Source organism: Botrytis deweyae (genome assembly GCF_014898535.1).
Source record: "Botrytis deweyae strain B1 chromosome Unknown BDEW_004, whole genome shotgun sequence".
NCBI classification, from domain to species: domain Eukaryota; kingdom Fungi; phylum Ascomycota; class Leotiomycetes; order Helotiales; family Sclerotiniaceae; genus Botrytis; species Botrytis deweyae.
The window spans coordinates 1,466,581-1,480,799 of NW_024066211.1; the positions used below are offsets into that span (position 1 = coordinate 1,466,581).

Consider the following 14,219-nt stretch of genomic DNA (forward strand, 5'->3'; position numbering starts at 1 on the left):
ACGCTTAGATGAGTAAGCTCACATGACCTTGAAAAATTGTGTTGCACATCTAGAATTGAGGACCTGGAGGGTATGAATATACTAGGTACTGTATGTAATACTTAGTAAACAATCAATCAATATATTTATTCGTCCTATCAACACAATTAAGCGGTTTATAGCGGGGTTACCTATGAGGATTTTCACCATGGGATGAGATTAGAGCAGGTACCATGTGAGAATTTTGGATTTATTTTATTTTTATTCGATTGGATTGATATCATTGTCTACATTCACTTCGAGTACTCTCTGTATCTTTGTGATTCTTGATCATTGAGTTTGGATTCGGATTCGGATTCTGATCAGGAATACAAGTGAGTACCTACCTATTCATAAGATGGAGGAAGTAAGCACCAGTCATCCATTGGTTTGGATTGATTGTGAGGTATGTTATTTCTTTACTATTACCCCTCTATTGTTTATCTGTTGATCAGATTATGTCTCGACTCCAATGTACGCGTTGGATTAGAATTTGAGGGATATAATGTCCTCAAGATTGCAAGCTGACAATGGCATATCATAGATGACAGGACTGGATGTTGAAAACGATGTCATTATTGAAATCTCGTGTGTAATTACGAATGGAAATTTGGAGGTGATGGACGAGAAGGGGTGGAATGCTGTGATTCATCAGGAGCAAGAGACGATGGATAAAATGGTTTGTACCTCTCTTCTCCTCTCTAAATATTTTCACATTCATTCATCAAAGGTCTCACATCCATACTTACAATCTCTCAACCTATAGGATGAATGGTGTACCACAACCCACGCCTCCACTGGCTTGACCTCTGAAGTTCTCTCCTCCACCACCACTCCCACCGAAGCTGCCGAGTCTCTTCTCAAATACATCAAATCATGGGTTCCCGAACCCCGTCGCGGATTACTCGCTGGAAATAGTGTTCATGCCGATAAAGTATTCTTGAGCAAAGGACCTTACAAACAAATAATCGAGCATCTACATTATCGAATCTTGGACGTGAGCAGTATCAAAGAAGCTGCCAAGCGTTGGTGCGATTTAGGAGTCTTGGTGGATCAGCCAAAGAAACAGGGAAAACATCGAGGGAGAGAGGATATTCTGGAGAGTATTGAGGAGGCAAGATATTGGAAGGAGAGAGTTTTTCAACCAGTACCGGTTTCGAAGTGAGGGCTTGGTAGAATTAGTTTTCATATGCGGAATTTCTGATTTCGTTAGGCATGAACATGAACAGATGCTTTCGTGGCATTGATGAGTGGGATGATCATGTTGATGCTTTGTTGTAAGTACATTTGTGCAGATTGATACTCCCAATGAAGAGAATGGAGGGCTGCATTGCTACGTTATGAGGATGACGGGAAAATTGGTGAAGCTGGTTGATTGATCGTCAACATCAATAATACGAGTGTACTTAAGTAGAAAATAGGAATTATCCATGCGGTGTTGAAAGGAACTGGTTACATACCACCTGCAACGGCAACCTTATGTAGAAAAGCACCCGATAACCTTGGATGGGGACAGTGGCATACATATATCAGGATTTGTCATGGACGCTTGAGAGACGTCGGGATTATATGGTTATTGAATTTGGATGAGAATATTCGAATCTGTATGGTGTAACAGTACATTTTCAATCTTACATAATCTAAACCGGAACGAGATTAAGTTCCTAATAATTAAGACTAAGCTTAAGGGGCTGTCCGATAGGTACCTAGTTTATAATATGAGGCTGAAAGCTATTTCGAATTTGGATAAGCATGGATATTAGATACTTGCTACGACCCTTTTGATATTTATTATGGTGGACAGTGGATGGGATTTATAACTACCTACCTACCTAGTACTAGGTACACCAAAATATATTTATTAATAATCAACGTTACATAATATCTGATAAATCATTCCATCACCTTTCTATCGTAGCTTCTCGTATTAAAGAATCATACTCGTAAAATCATGATAAATCAAGATTTTGACAACGTTAGGAATTAGATAGAATAGGCTAATATCAAATATGTATATATGGCAATATCAAAAAATACGTAGTTCCTATAACCAGCTACGACGTATTAAGAGTACCTAGGTATGGATGAGGTAATCCATCCATCCATCCATCATCTGAGATCTTCACCCCTCATCCCATCACGAAGAGTGGGGTCATCAAATCCATTCATACCAGGTATGCATCCCTACCCAGGACATCCATACCCAGTTACTGACACATTGTGCAAGTTCCTCTCAACGAATGCCCCACCAAACGAACTTCTCCACCCAGGAGCTAATATCAACACCGCTGGTTGAGCTTGTCTTGTTGGCATCAAAAACTCCTTGCCCCCTTTTTAATTCTCATACCATAACCTCTACTCTTCTTTCTCAACCTCATCCTTTACGTCGAATTACATCGCATCAGAAATCATGAGTGTCAAGACTGTTTCTTTGAAACCTTTTACCGATCAGAAGCCAGGAACGTAAGTTACTTGTTTGGGGGAGCTTGAACCCCACCCCACCTCTCCTCTTCTCTCTTCTGTCCGATTGAATGTTCCACTTGGTCGAGATGGACGGGAATATTGGTTACTACTGAAGACTATACAAAAGTCGAATATCAAAGTTCATTTTACTTGATTTCAATCCAGTCCAGTTTGCTAATATCCTGATTACACAGTTCTGGTCTCCGTAAAAAGGTCGTTGTTTTTCAACAAGAACACTACAGCGAGTCCTTCGTCACCTCTATCCTCCTCTCCATCCCCGAAGGTGTCAAGGACAGTTTCCTCGTGATTGGTGGTGATGGACGATACTGGAACCCGGAGGTTGTGCAATTGATTGCAAAGATCGGTGCCGCATACGGTGTGAAGAAGTTGTTGATTGGTCAAAATGGTATCTTGAGTACCCCTGCTGCGTCGCATGTTATCAGAAAGCGAAAGGCGACTGGTGGTATCTTGTTGACTGCTAGTCACAATGCTGGAGGTATGTTTTAGTATTTTTCTTCATTTGGGGGTTTGGGATGATGGGGTCGAACGGATCCGAGTGATGATGGAAAGAGAAAAGAGAGATCATGACTAATATTTTGATTGTTGAATAGGTCCAAAGAATGATTTCGGTATCAAATACAACCTCGCAAATGGTGGACCAGCTCCAGAATCAGTTACAAACAAGATCTTTGAAGCTTCGAAAACTCTTACCGAATACAAGATTGCCGATATCCCAGAGGTCGACATTGCTACAATTGGTACAAAAACATATGGTTCATTGGAGGTTGAGATTATCGATTCATGTGCCGATTATGTTGAGATGTTGAAGGATATCTTTGATTTCCCTCTCATTAAGAAATTCTTCGAAACGCACACCGATTTCAAGGTTCTTTTCGATGCCCTCTCTGGTGTCACTGGTCCTTATGGAAAGGCTATCTTTGAGACTGAATTAGGTCTTCCAAGCTCTAGCACACAAAACTGTATTCCTTCACCAGATTTCAATGGAGGTCACCCAGATCCTAACTTGACCTACGCTCACTCACTTGTTGAGGCTGTTGATAAGGGAAAGATACACTTTGGTGCTGCCAGTGATGGAGATGGAGATCGTAACATGATTTACGGTGCTAATGCATTCGTCTCCCCTGGTGACAGTCTTGCAATCATTGCTCACTATGCACAATCTATCCCATACTTCAAGAAACAAGGTGTCTACGGTCTTGCCCGCAGTATGCCAACCTCTGGAGCTGTTGATCTTGTTGCCAAAGCACAAGGTCTTAACTGCTATGAAGTTCCTACTGGATGGAAATTCTTCTGTGCTTTGTTCGATGCTGATAAACTTTCCATCTGTGGTGAGGAATCTTTCGGTACTGGATCAAACCATATCCGTGAGAAGGATGGTCTTTGGGCTGTCGTTGCTTGGTTGAACATTATCGCCGCTATTGGTGAGAAGGATCCAAGTGTTACTCCAAGTATTGCCAAGATTCAACATGATTTCTGGACTATCTATGGACGTACTTTCTTCACCAGATACGATTATGAGGATGTTAGCAGTGAGGGTGCTGCAAAGGTTGTTAAGGATTTGAATGCCAAGATTGAAGATTCTTCATTCATTGGTAGCAAGATTGGTGGTAAGTTTTTTCTGTCAGTTTTTTGATGTCATGACAAAGTAGCTCACATATTACCTCACAGACCGTACAGTCTCTGACGCCGGTGACTTCTCCTACACTGATCTCGATGGCAGCGTTTCTCCCAACCAAGGTCTTTACGTTAAATTCTCTGATGGATCCCGAATCGTTGTTCGTCTCAGTGGTACCGGTTCTTCGGGTGCTACTATCAGATTGTATATTGAGAAACATACAGATGATAAGAGTACCTATGGTCAAGATGCTCAAGTATTCTTGAAGGATAATGTAGACTTCGCTGTGGAGTTGTTGAAGTTTAAGGAGTATATCGGTAGAACCGAACCAGATGTTAAGACTTAAATTGGTCCGAAGGACATGTGGGGTTGAAAATAGAAGAAATAGTTGTGAAAAGTAGTTTTAGCGTTGCAAGCATGCAAATACGATATCAATACAATGTTGTTCATTATGAATATTTTAATGGAGATTTTATTGTTTTGTTTGAAAATGAATGTGTCAGGTAATGGGAGTTTAATTGTTTGATTGGTATTGGGAATTTGGGAATTCGAGATTTGGGATGATAGGTGAGGGGGTGAGTGTAGATGGGGTGACGTTTGAGTGTTTTGAGAATATAAAATAGGATGATATAGATGAACGGTTGAAATGATATCCTGGAAAGGATAGGAGAGAAGCGGGTGGGGGAGAAGAGGGTGGGGAAGATAGAGAAGGTATTATGAGGTAAAATGATGTGAGGATTTAAAATTGGAGAAGTATGGAGTGTGAAGATTGAGGAATGAAGAATGAAGATTGAATTATTTTGGAATGGGGGTGGGGGAGTAAGGGATTGAAATAAGGGATGAGTTATGGTTGGATAAGAGATGAGTTATGGTTGGATAAGAGATGAGTTATGGTTGGATAAGAGATTGGGATGAGGGATTGGGATGAGGGATTCATGAAGATAGGGTGTATAGTGTTGAAAGGGGTGGGAATGAGAGATTGGGATGGGGGAGGGAGGGAGAGGGAGATGGGGGAGGGAGAGGGAGAGGGAGGAAATGGGGAGGGAGGAAATGGGGAGGGAGGAAATGGGGAGGGAGGAAATGGGGAGGGAGGAAATGGGGAGGGAGGAAATGGGGAGGGAGGAAATGGGGAGGGAGGAAATGGGGAGGGGGGATGTGAGAGAGGGGGGAGGGCAGAGATGAGTAGTATGAAGATAATCAAAAAGCTTAATTTCAAAGAGTAATTTCGAAGAGGTATATTGTACCTGATAATCTCCTCATCTAACTACATTTAACATAACAATCCTAGAAATTTAACTAAACCCGAAATATAATATCGAATGCTTTTTTTTTTTTTACAAATCCGATATAAATTTTAATAGGAGATATAGGATAGGTAACTAAATAAGCCAAATTAACTACCTAGGTACTATTATATAATTTTTTTTTTGGATAAAAAATTTCAATCTTGAAGCGGAAATCTAATTAGTATATGGATTTTATTAAAATATTTGAAGAAAAAAAAATTGGGGGGGGAGGGGGGAAATCTTCTTTATATCGGATTCGGATTTTATGAGTCGGATTTTTGGGTCTGGTATGAATGGTTGAGTTGAGTTGAGTTCAGGTGAGTTCTTTTGTATTGTAGGTGAGTAGATATATATATATATAGGTAGGTAGGTAGGTAGGTAGAAAGCACTTCCTCTCCTCTCATCTCATCTCCTCTCGTAACCTTATTCTATCCAAGAATTTCCAGCACGTGATATGATACGATACGATACCCCGGCCCGGCCCAAGTACCGGGCTGGGATTGGAGTGGGACAGGGATTATGTAGGCGCGCTCGCGCTTGCGCTCGTGTTAGTGCTTGTGTTAGTTTCTCGGTAATAATGTGGATACCTAGGTTTTGTTGTCCGAGCTTTTGAGACTTGGAACTTTAAGCGATGGGGATAGGGGTAGGGAATATGATGGTGTGGATAGGAATAGGAGGAGGTGGATTGGAGGAGGTGGATGGTGTTATGTTGGTTTTGTTGTTTCTCTGTGGGGGTATTGAGGTTGGGGATTGGGGATTGGGGATTGGGGATTGGGTTTTGTTTTGTTTTGTTTTATAGTGGTTTTATAGCGGTTTAGATGGGTAGGTGGGTAGATAGGTATGTGGAGTTTAGTTCTGGTTTTGAGGTCTGAGGTCTAAAGTCTGAGGAATTGATTAGAATGGAAGATTTATGGTGAATGGATGGATGGATAGTTAGGTGGGTAGGGAGGTATTGTTTGGAAACTTTTAGATTATATGGAATATGGAAGAGGGGTTGATAGATTATGTGTTGGGAAGATATTGGATGTGGATATTGGGTTTTGAGAGGGGGGTGGTGAGGGTGGAGGGGTAGGTGGGGGGTAGATTGGGTAGATTGGGGGTGGATGATGATGATGATGGGGGAAGGGGTGGCAATTGGAGATGGGAGGGTGGGAGTTGTGATTTGAAATGGTTTGGGAATGGTTGGAATGGTTGAATGTTTGGAATGGTTTGGAATGGCGTTGGAATGGTTGGAATGGTTGAATGGTTGGAATGGTGGAATGGTTGAATGGTTTGGAATGGTTGGAATGGTTGGGGATAGGGAGGGGGATGGGAGAAGAGGAACGGGGGGAAGGGAGGTGGTGGGGGATGGGCTTGTTTGGAGTTGGAAGTTGGAGGCATGAAGGGGATGAGGGGCTTGTATAGGTAGCTATCTAATGAAAGGTTGGATCACGGGGTTAGCTTGCCAAGGGCTGGAGGCTGAAAGATGACTGGAGCCTTGCTGGGGCGTACTGCGAAAGAGAGCCGCGGGGGGCTGGGAGGGCCGGAGGCCCTGGCACTGTGGTGGGTGGTTTGGGATTGACTATTTGGAATTGGCCATTTGGAATTAAATAGGAAGTATGAGATAGGATGGAGATAGGGATAGAAATAAAGATAAAGATAGAGATGAAGATGGAGATGAAGATGAAAAGGGAGAGGATAAACATTTATAGGTATGAGTCGAGATGAGTCGAGATGAGATGAGTTTGATATAAGATTGGAAGTTTGTATATTTTCTAATTTGGAGACCTCGGGAGGTATTGCATGGGATAGTGATGAAGATGATGAAATGTAATAAAACAAAAGAACTCAGAAGTACTCTAGCTAAGATATAGATAGTACTATGGATATTTGTATAAGTAAAACAAATAAATCCGCACAAGTACTCTGGAAATCACGTCATAACGAAGTTTCACGGAATCAAAAAAGACGCAAATGGGTTTTAAATTTTCTTGTTTTTTTTTATTTGATAGAATATTGGAACTCTCTTGTATCCCCTCAATGTCACTCCGATATGGTTTCCCCCTCATTCCCCTCAATACCAATCCGAGCCTTTCTTGCCCCTTCCGGGCAATCGCCTTGCTCTTCATAATGATCTTTCCCCCCCGATTTCATTTCGCATTCCAACCCAACCATATCCAATCCGAGATCCATATACTTGTAAAGCACAGAAACGAACCCTCAAAATGTTCGCTGATCAGTAGTAATTGACCTTGATACACACTCTCTTGGCCTTGACTCTTCCTCAATAAAAACAACACTCATGCATTGGTCTGCCAACCTGAAGATTAATGCCATTGGCAGTGTACTCACGCCAAATAGTACGAATCTCATTGAGGGTGTGGGGAAGAAAGAGTCGATAGGGTTTTGGATCGGATTCCGAATGTACAAATTTGCTCGCAAAAAGCAGTCCATTTTTTCTCTTGCAAATGTTTGAGGGCAAGTTGTATTTCTTTGGATTCATTTATCCATGTAGTGGCTGTTTCAAAGTACTTTTGGAGTTGAAAATCATAATTGAGGTTTCTTCCGTAAGATGTGAAATGTTTCGATTTACGTTGATGTATTGTTCGCATCCACTTTTTGTATTGAAGCCCTTTGAATTCAAATATTCAACTGCGCCCTTGTCCCGTTTTGCAAAAAGATGGTCGCGCAACCACAAGTCATATTTTGGGTGTTGTTGAATCGACCCAAAAGTATATTATGAAATGTTTTCCGCGGTATCGATAGCGTCACCCCTATTGCCATACAATAAACGACCATCATATCGCATTATTTTGCCATCGGGATCTGTGAATGGGTGGCCTAAATGTGGGATGCCCTTTCGAACTTTCATTCCCCTAACAAACGGCCATTGAAAGAGCCCTGCCTCCCAAACAAGCACAGTCTTGGTTTCCTTTGCCAAGATAAGAACGCCTTGGACGTAATCTGAGATTAAATCCTTGGCATAAATGCCATCTTTTGCATAATTGACCAAATCTCGACAATGGATTGTTCCCGGCTTAGGGTCCCAAATTTGTCGCGCGGCCAATTCTATAAAGGTTGGGGTCTTTGTTATTGTTGATTCGAGGTAAAAGATGTTTTTTTTTGTGTTTAGGACTAGATGGAAGCTACCCAAACAGGTGGAGAGGCGAGATCCAATCGATCAGTTGAGTGTATGAAGATGGAAAGGCTGAGCTTCCCTCTTGTATATCTTCCTTCTTGACTCACCCATAATAGAATCCCATGAAGGTGTGTCGATAATTCGGCGAACAACCTTTGATTTCGAGTGAGAGGTTCTAGAGCTGTCCTTATTGAGTGATGTAGTTTGTGAACAGCTTCGTCCTATCCTTCCTTTAAAGGTAGTTCGAAGTTGGTAATCAAATCCGTCTTTGATAGCCAATTTTTGCAGCAATCTTGGAATGTTATTTCTGGCTGTAGACGGTTATCCACTGTAACGAACCGAAGAAGATCGATCAGTTGAGTGTATGAAAGGCTGAAGACTATCCCTCCAAATAGTCTTGAATGGTGCCAAGAGATCGTGACGTGCGATGTATATATAGATCCTCTCGTTTCTTTGGGATTTTTTCCCACTCTTAGTAATGAGAAAATTCTTTCCAGCTAAGAATTCCTTGATGGATGTTTTGGTTGCGTGGTAGTCTAGTGACTTGACGATATGTATGCAGATTGATTGGTGCTGTTTGTCCCCCTTGATTTCCTCGCCACCCCGCCTTCAAGATTGACTCCATTTTCCAAATCCATTTCCGAACCCACTCTTAAACCTCTTCCCCTTCTTTCCCACTAAAAACAACAGACATATGTATGCCTATATATCGACCTATCTGCTGAAGCCCCACCCAAATCAGATTGTAAAGAATGAAGTCGACAAAACTTGTCCGTCTTTCCCCCAACCTGTTCCCGATCCTCGATATATATACCGTCGTCGCTCGTTCCCCGTTCCCTGCATGCCTAACTATACTGCGGTATGCATCCATTTTGCCATGTATGTCTATGACAAAGTCGGACATATTGCAGCATGCGTTATCGAAAATGAGCTTGGACTTGTAAATGGTACGCAAGAATAGATAACTTGATTTTGTCTTTTCTAGGTTTTGTCTCCATGCAGTTCGAAGGATTTTCCTCAACTTAAGGGATATCGTGCAGATCATTATCGAGATACATTATCTTAGCTCCTCCGGCTCCGAGACAATATAAGGTACAATGGCCTTTTCACTTGTAGAATCACCAAACCTTTGCTGCGGTCTGTAAAGCAGTTTGGAGAATTCGGGATGCATTGGGACTCCATCGGGATGAGCCGTCGGATTAGTAGGGTTCGGCCAGCTGACCGGCACGAGCGTTCCAATTTTCTGCATAGACTGTGGAAGCGTGATAGTCCCCAAGCCATCAACCTCAATCTCGGCGGTGGGAATAGCAGCAAGTCCATCTTGCTCGACGAATTGGAGCGCGAGAACATTGGCCAAGCCACGCTGAATGGTGTGGTAGTGGTGTAATTGGCCAGCTCTATAGAAGTCGTCGGTTTAGATAGACGAATTGTAAATCTGGCACCATAGTTGCCTTGCAGGTTCAGCTGAAAAAGTAGGCCGTCGGCATGTTGGTCGCCTTCAAGATGCTCATTCAATATCTTCGGCCCCGAAGCATGTTTTGGCGACAAGCTTTCTGAATGCTTTCGATAGAATCCCGCCGATAATATAGCAGGTTAATACCAATGGACATAATGTGTCCTAAGTGATGACGTCTGTATGTGATCTGTATCACATCATTTATCAGGATGATCATCTTCAAGATCTCCTTGATCCAAACGAAAGCCTTTTCGGCTCGTCCAGTATCTTTTCGGGCACCTTCAATAGACATATTGTCAGTCATTCTGATAGAATCCCGCCGATATTATAGCAGGCTAATGCCGAGGAACATAAAGTGTCCCAAGTGATGATGTCTGTATATGATTGACGTTCCTCGTTGACTTGCTCTCAAGTCCAATGCGGAGGTTAAATAGAGGGTATATCCATAGATGTAGCTGTGGTCTTCGATTGAAGAATAAAATTTGCGATGGAATCTATTTGCGAAGAGTTCCTTGTTCGGTGAGGAAAGTTGTTGCAGGATATATGGGCTGGTGAATGAATGACGTATGCTCCACTCTATAGAATGGCTATGCCACAAGGTTGGTCTCCAGATATCGCGGTTGGGAGTGTGTAGTCGTTTGGAAACATGAGTTGGAGCCTTGGCCGCTGCTTATGGGTGACATTTGTAGTGACAGCAGGGCAGTTCGAGGACTGAGGATTTGTAGAAGTAATGTGGGACATTGCTGTGTAAGAATAGGGAAGTAGATTGGCCATGTTGTTGCGGTCAAGATTCAAATCGGTCATCTCACCAGAAATCGCTTCCCCCGTGCATTCGTGCATTAGACGAACGGTATGTAAAAGTATGATTACTTTGTTCGAAAATGTCTCTCGCAACATTCGGAAGGTCATGAACCGTACCATAAAATCCCATGTTCAATGAATACTGTATGATATTGGCGGATGAGGTCGCTGGTTTCGAAACTCGAACGGTACATCTTGCTCGCCCGCTGTTGCCATGGGGGTTTAATTGAAAAAGCAACCCATCACAGTAGATGTCGTAGAAAGCACCCGAGAAAAGGTCGACTTGTGATATAAGGTTCCATTCGGGCAGGAGTGCCTCATAATGACAGGGCGTAATTTAGATCGAAATATTTGGAGGAATAGTGTCTATTGAAACGACTATAGGGGTGTCATAGACCACTGGTCTAAACATCTCCACCTTGCCAAGCTTTGCAAGACGTGACTCTCCATGAGACTCTCGGATCGTAGTGGACATAGTCACAAGAAATTTCCATGAGGAGAATTGGTGACTAAGGAATCCACTTGGTAGATGACTATTAATAAGTTAGTATACGGGCTTAAGAATTGGTCATCATTGAAGAAGGAATAAAAATAACACTTACTTCCAAATTGTCTATCGTCACACTAGACCTACCACAATGAGGCTGAAGCTCCACGATATTAACCCGGAGTACAATTTATCGAGCGTCGTAGCCCCGGAAAAAATTTCTGCCAGTCTTTCAAAACGATGAAAACCGTGCTCGGAAATGCGATGTCTCGAGATCGAGCTCTTAACTAACGGTATCCTGAAGCGTGGTGAAGAGTTTGAACCGCTCTGGTAATTTCTTCTAGAACGACAAAAGAATGGCATCTTCCGGTGCTCCACCTAGGAGGAATTGATGTGGTTCTGAGAGAAGGTGCCAGCCACGATTGGCAGAGGTCTCGGCAGGACGTTCCGGGTCAGAATCTTCACTGAGCCTCCTTTGGACAAAATTGTGTGAAGTGGAAGATAGCCAGCACCTCACACGCGACTCATAGAAGAACTAGCCTTTTTACTGCTAGTAGTGCCTGTTAACAAGGTTAGTCTTGGATCTCAAAGCACAAGGTGAGGAATGACAAACTGCATGGCTTCTACTTCATAACTCCCCTCAAGTTGTTGATCTTCCACAGGATGAGAGAATGTTCTATGAAAAACGAATTTGGATTAAACATGCTGACTGGATATGGAAAGGTAAATTGAGGTTCTCAATGCGAGTATGAGACTGCGGTTGTTGTCAAAGGTAAAGACTGAGAGACAATGTGACTTTTGGGGGTCAACAATGACCCGCGAATGATGGAAGATTGGTGTAGCATTCCTTGCGTGAACAGTAAAGATAATTGAAGAAGGGAAAAAAACCCTTGGGTAATGAAGGGGATTATATAAAACTAAGGTCTGATGTACTTTTCGCTGAGCCTTTGAGTGCCGTTTGTAGCCACGGCACTTTCCTCCTTACACAAGAAGGATGCACTTTAACCTTTTGGATGGTGTAACATTGTACAGTACGGGCCCACGTATCTCGTGTAACCACACGAGGCAAAAATACCGCGAATAATTTGAAGATTTGTTGTGAAACGCGAGGAGGTGACTACTTTAGGAATTCAATACATATGCCTGATGCTATGTTCCGTGAACTCAAAATCCTCATCTCAAATTTGCTCAAAGATTTGTCGTGACAGGCGGTGTGGTATAACAAAGTAAGGCTTTACCGGGGCCTTCAATATAGACAAACGAAAGGATGTAACATACACAATGAGTCACATGTCTCTATATGGCGGGGTAATAACTGCTGTGATACCCGAACTCATTTTTTCTCTTGGCTTGGTTCTGATTTAATGACGTGTCACGGTTTTCAAGGCTGGTAATCCATATCTTACCATAAAAAAGCCATTTCCATCGAGATTCTCGACTAATCCGGTGACAAACGCAAAACTCCTTACGCGTCTTCCCGTGCCCCTACATTTGCAATCCAGTCCGGTGCAAATTAATCGGAGTATGTTTTTCATTTTGAAAGCTCGTAGAACATAAAGTTATAATCCATATTCCAGTTGAATCGTCCGATTGGATCCTATTCCCACATACTGTATACCGGCAACGCATAATCAAGTAATTACGACTTCAGTAAACTAAGCATCTAAAGCTACTCTGTCTTGAGAGGCGTATATATCCGTATAACAGTCCGAATACTGGTATCCTTGAATCTAGTAATGCTTGGAAAATCCCTCATTTGTAGCTTCACGTCTACCTGGACGGCTTTTTGCTGATTCGAATATTTTTTCCTTGTTTTGCTTCATATTCGGTATACAAGATCGGCTTATTTGGTCTCGGTAAAGCCGGGTTCTCTTTCTTTCACCGAGTGGACTTAGATGCCCGTTTGTTTAGGGCTGTATCACTTTAAATTTTAGCAAGTTGCTAAGGAGTGAAGATCACGCCACTTGGTGTGATGTAGCTCTCAAACACGTGATATGCTAGTGACATCACAAAAAGTCCGGATTATTCGATTTGATTGATCATATCATGTTGAATTTATCATTAAGTATCTTTGTCTCACTGGAATATCCTAACGGTAACTTTTATACGTTCAAATGGCAAATTCAGCTCTGTGTACTTTGCGACTGAAGTACTAACCCCTCCTCTGGAAGATTCACACAGTTGGGCTCTTGAATTTATGGAACTAGTTACGTATGGAGAGTTCCTAATGTTTGAGGCTTGAGAAAGAAACCATTATGCCGAGGCTCTCAGAGGAGTTCTTGGCATTCCGGATAATATCATGTGTACCCCCCAAATGTTGAACTGGTGAACCATATAGTTTAATTGTGTCACATGATAACATGTTATGATCTACCGTAAAAACTCGACAAACCCAGAATCTACTTAATTGCATTTAGCTTAGTATATTATCGATCTCCCTAGCCGGATTTATTGAAATCTGATATTTTTTTTACTTTTTCTAATCATTTATATGTCTAAAGTATATGAATTATTTTTCAAAATTAGAAATTAAGAAAAAAATTGATTTTGATTTTTTTCTATTATTAATTATTAATTAGATTTTCAATTTGAAAATAAAATATTGATTATTAATTTAATAATAATTTATTAAAATTCTTCAAAAAAATATTTCTTATTTACAAATTGATTTAGTTTGTGAAATGAGGTGTTTATATTAGACTAAATGCGGTTAAGTAGATTCTGGGTTTGTTGAGTTTTTATGGTATACCCTTGGGCGCTGTTATTACGGCAGTTGGAAAAGTGGGCTCTAAAGCAACGTATACGATAGATACTAGAATATATGTCTCCTTTTACCACCACAAATCTTAGTAATAGATGTACTATGACGAAATGGCATATGAGATAGGTGTGACTTGAACTTAAAAGTCCTCTGTGTATAACTGGAAAAGTCACTTGTGTGTTGTAGAGCCGGC

At 41.7% G+C, this 14,219-nt stretch overlaps 6 protein-coding genes across 6 annotated transcripts; 2 read left to right on the top strand and 4 right to left on the bottom strand.

Moving 5' to 3' along the window:
• Window positions 1–376: 376 nt before the first annotated feature.
• On the top strand, window positions 377–1,183 carry EAE98_002445 (uncharacterized protein; the record flags this gene model as incomplete). The annotated part of the gene is made up of 3 exons (XM_038950065.1): window positions 377–424; window positions 563–697; window positions 785–1,183. The coding sequence occupies 3 exons, from the start codon at window positions 377–379 to the stop codon at window positions 1,181–1,183; spliced, it is 582 nt and encodes a 193-aa protein (XP_038813804.1).
• Window positions 1,184–2,000: 817 nt separating this feature from the next.
• EAE98_002446 (uncharacterized protein) lies at window positions 2,001–4,589 on the top strand. The gene is made up of 5 exons (XM_038950066.1): window positions 2,001–2,192; window positions 2,246–2,481; window positions 2,676–2,977; window positions 3,093–4,109; window positions 4,171–4,589. The coding sequence occupies exons 2-5, from the start codon at window positions 2,429–2,431 to the stop codon at window positions 4,461–4,463; spliced, it is 1,665 nt and encodes a 554-aa protein (XP_038813805.1). The 5' UTR covers window positions 2,001–2,192; window positions 2,246–2,428; the 3' UTR covers window positions 4,464–4,589.
• Window positions 4,590–8,119: 3,530 nt separating this feature from the next.
• On the bottom strand, window positions 8,120–8,632 carry EAE98_002447 (uncharacterized protein; the record flags this gene model as incomplete). The annotated part of the gene is made up of 2 exons (XM_038950067.1): window positions 8,120–8,451; window positions 8,629–8,632. 2 exons carry the CDS (start codon window positions 8,630–8,632, stop codon window positions 8,120–8,122), a joined length of 336 nt encoding a protein of 111 aa, XP_038813806.1.
• Window positions 8,633–9,578: 946 nt separating this feature from the next.
• On the bottom strand, window positions 9,579–9,966 carry EAE98_002448 (uncharacterized protein; the record flags this gene model as incomplete). Its single annotated transcript, XM_038950068.1, has 2 exons — window positions 9,579–9,884; window positions 9,946–9,966. The coding sequence occupies 2 exons, from the start codon at window positions 9,964–9,966 to the stop codon at window positions 9,579–9,581; spliced, it is 327 nt and encodes a 108-aa protein (XP_038813807.1).
• A 66-nt stretch (window positions 9,967–10,032) lies between these two features.
• On the bottom strand, window positions 10,033–10,269 carry EAE98_002449 (uncharacterized protein; the record flags this gene model as incomplete). The annotated part of the gene is made up of 1 exon (XM_038950069.1): window positions 10,033–10,269. One exon carries the CDS (start codon window positions 10,267–10,269, stop codon window positions 10,033–10,035), a length of 237 nt encoding a protein of 78 aa, XP_038813808.1.
• A 284-nt stretch (window positions 10,270–10,553) lies between these two features.
• On the bottom strand, window positions 10,554–10,751 carry EAE98_002450 (uncharacterized protein; the record flags this gene model as incomplete). Its single annotated transcript, XM_038950070.1, has 1 exon — window positions 10,554–10,751. One exon carries the CDS (start codon window positions 10,749–10,751, stop codon window positions 10,554–10,556), a length of 198 nt encoding a protein of 65 aa, XP_038813809.1.
• Between the last annotated feature and the right edge of the window lie 3,468 nt (window positions 10,752–14,219).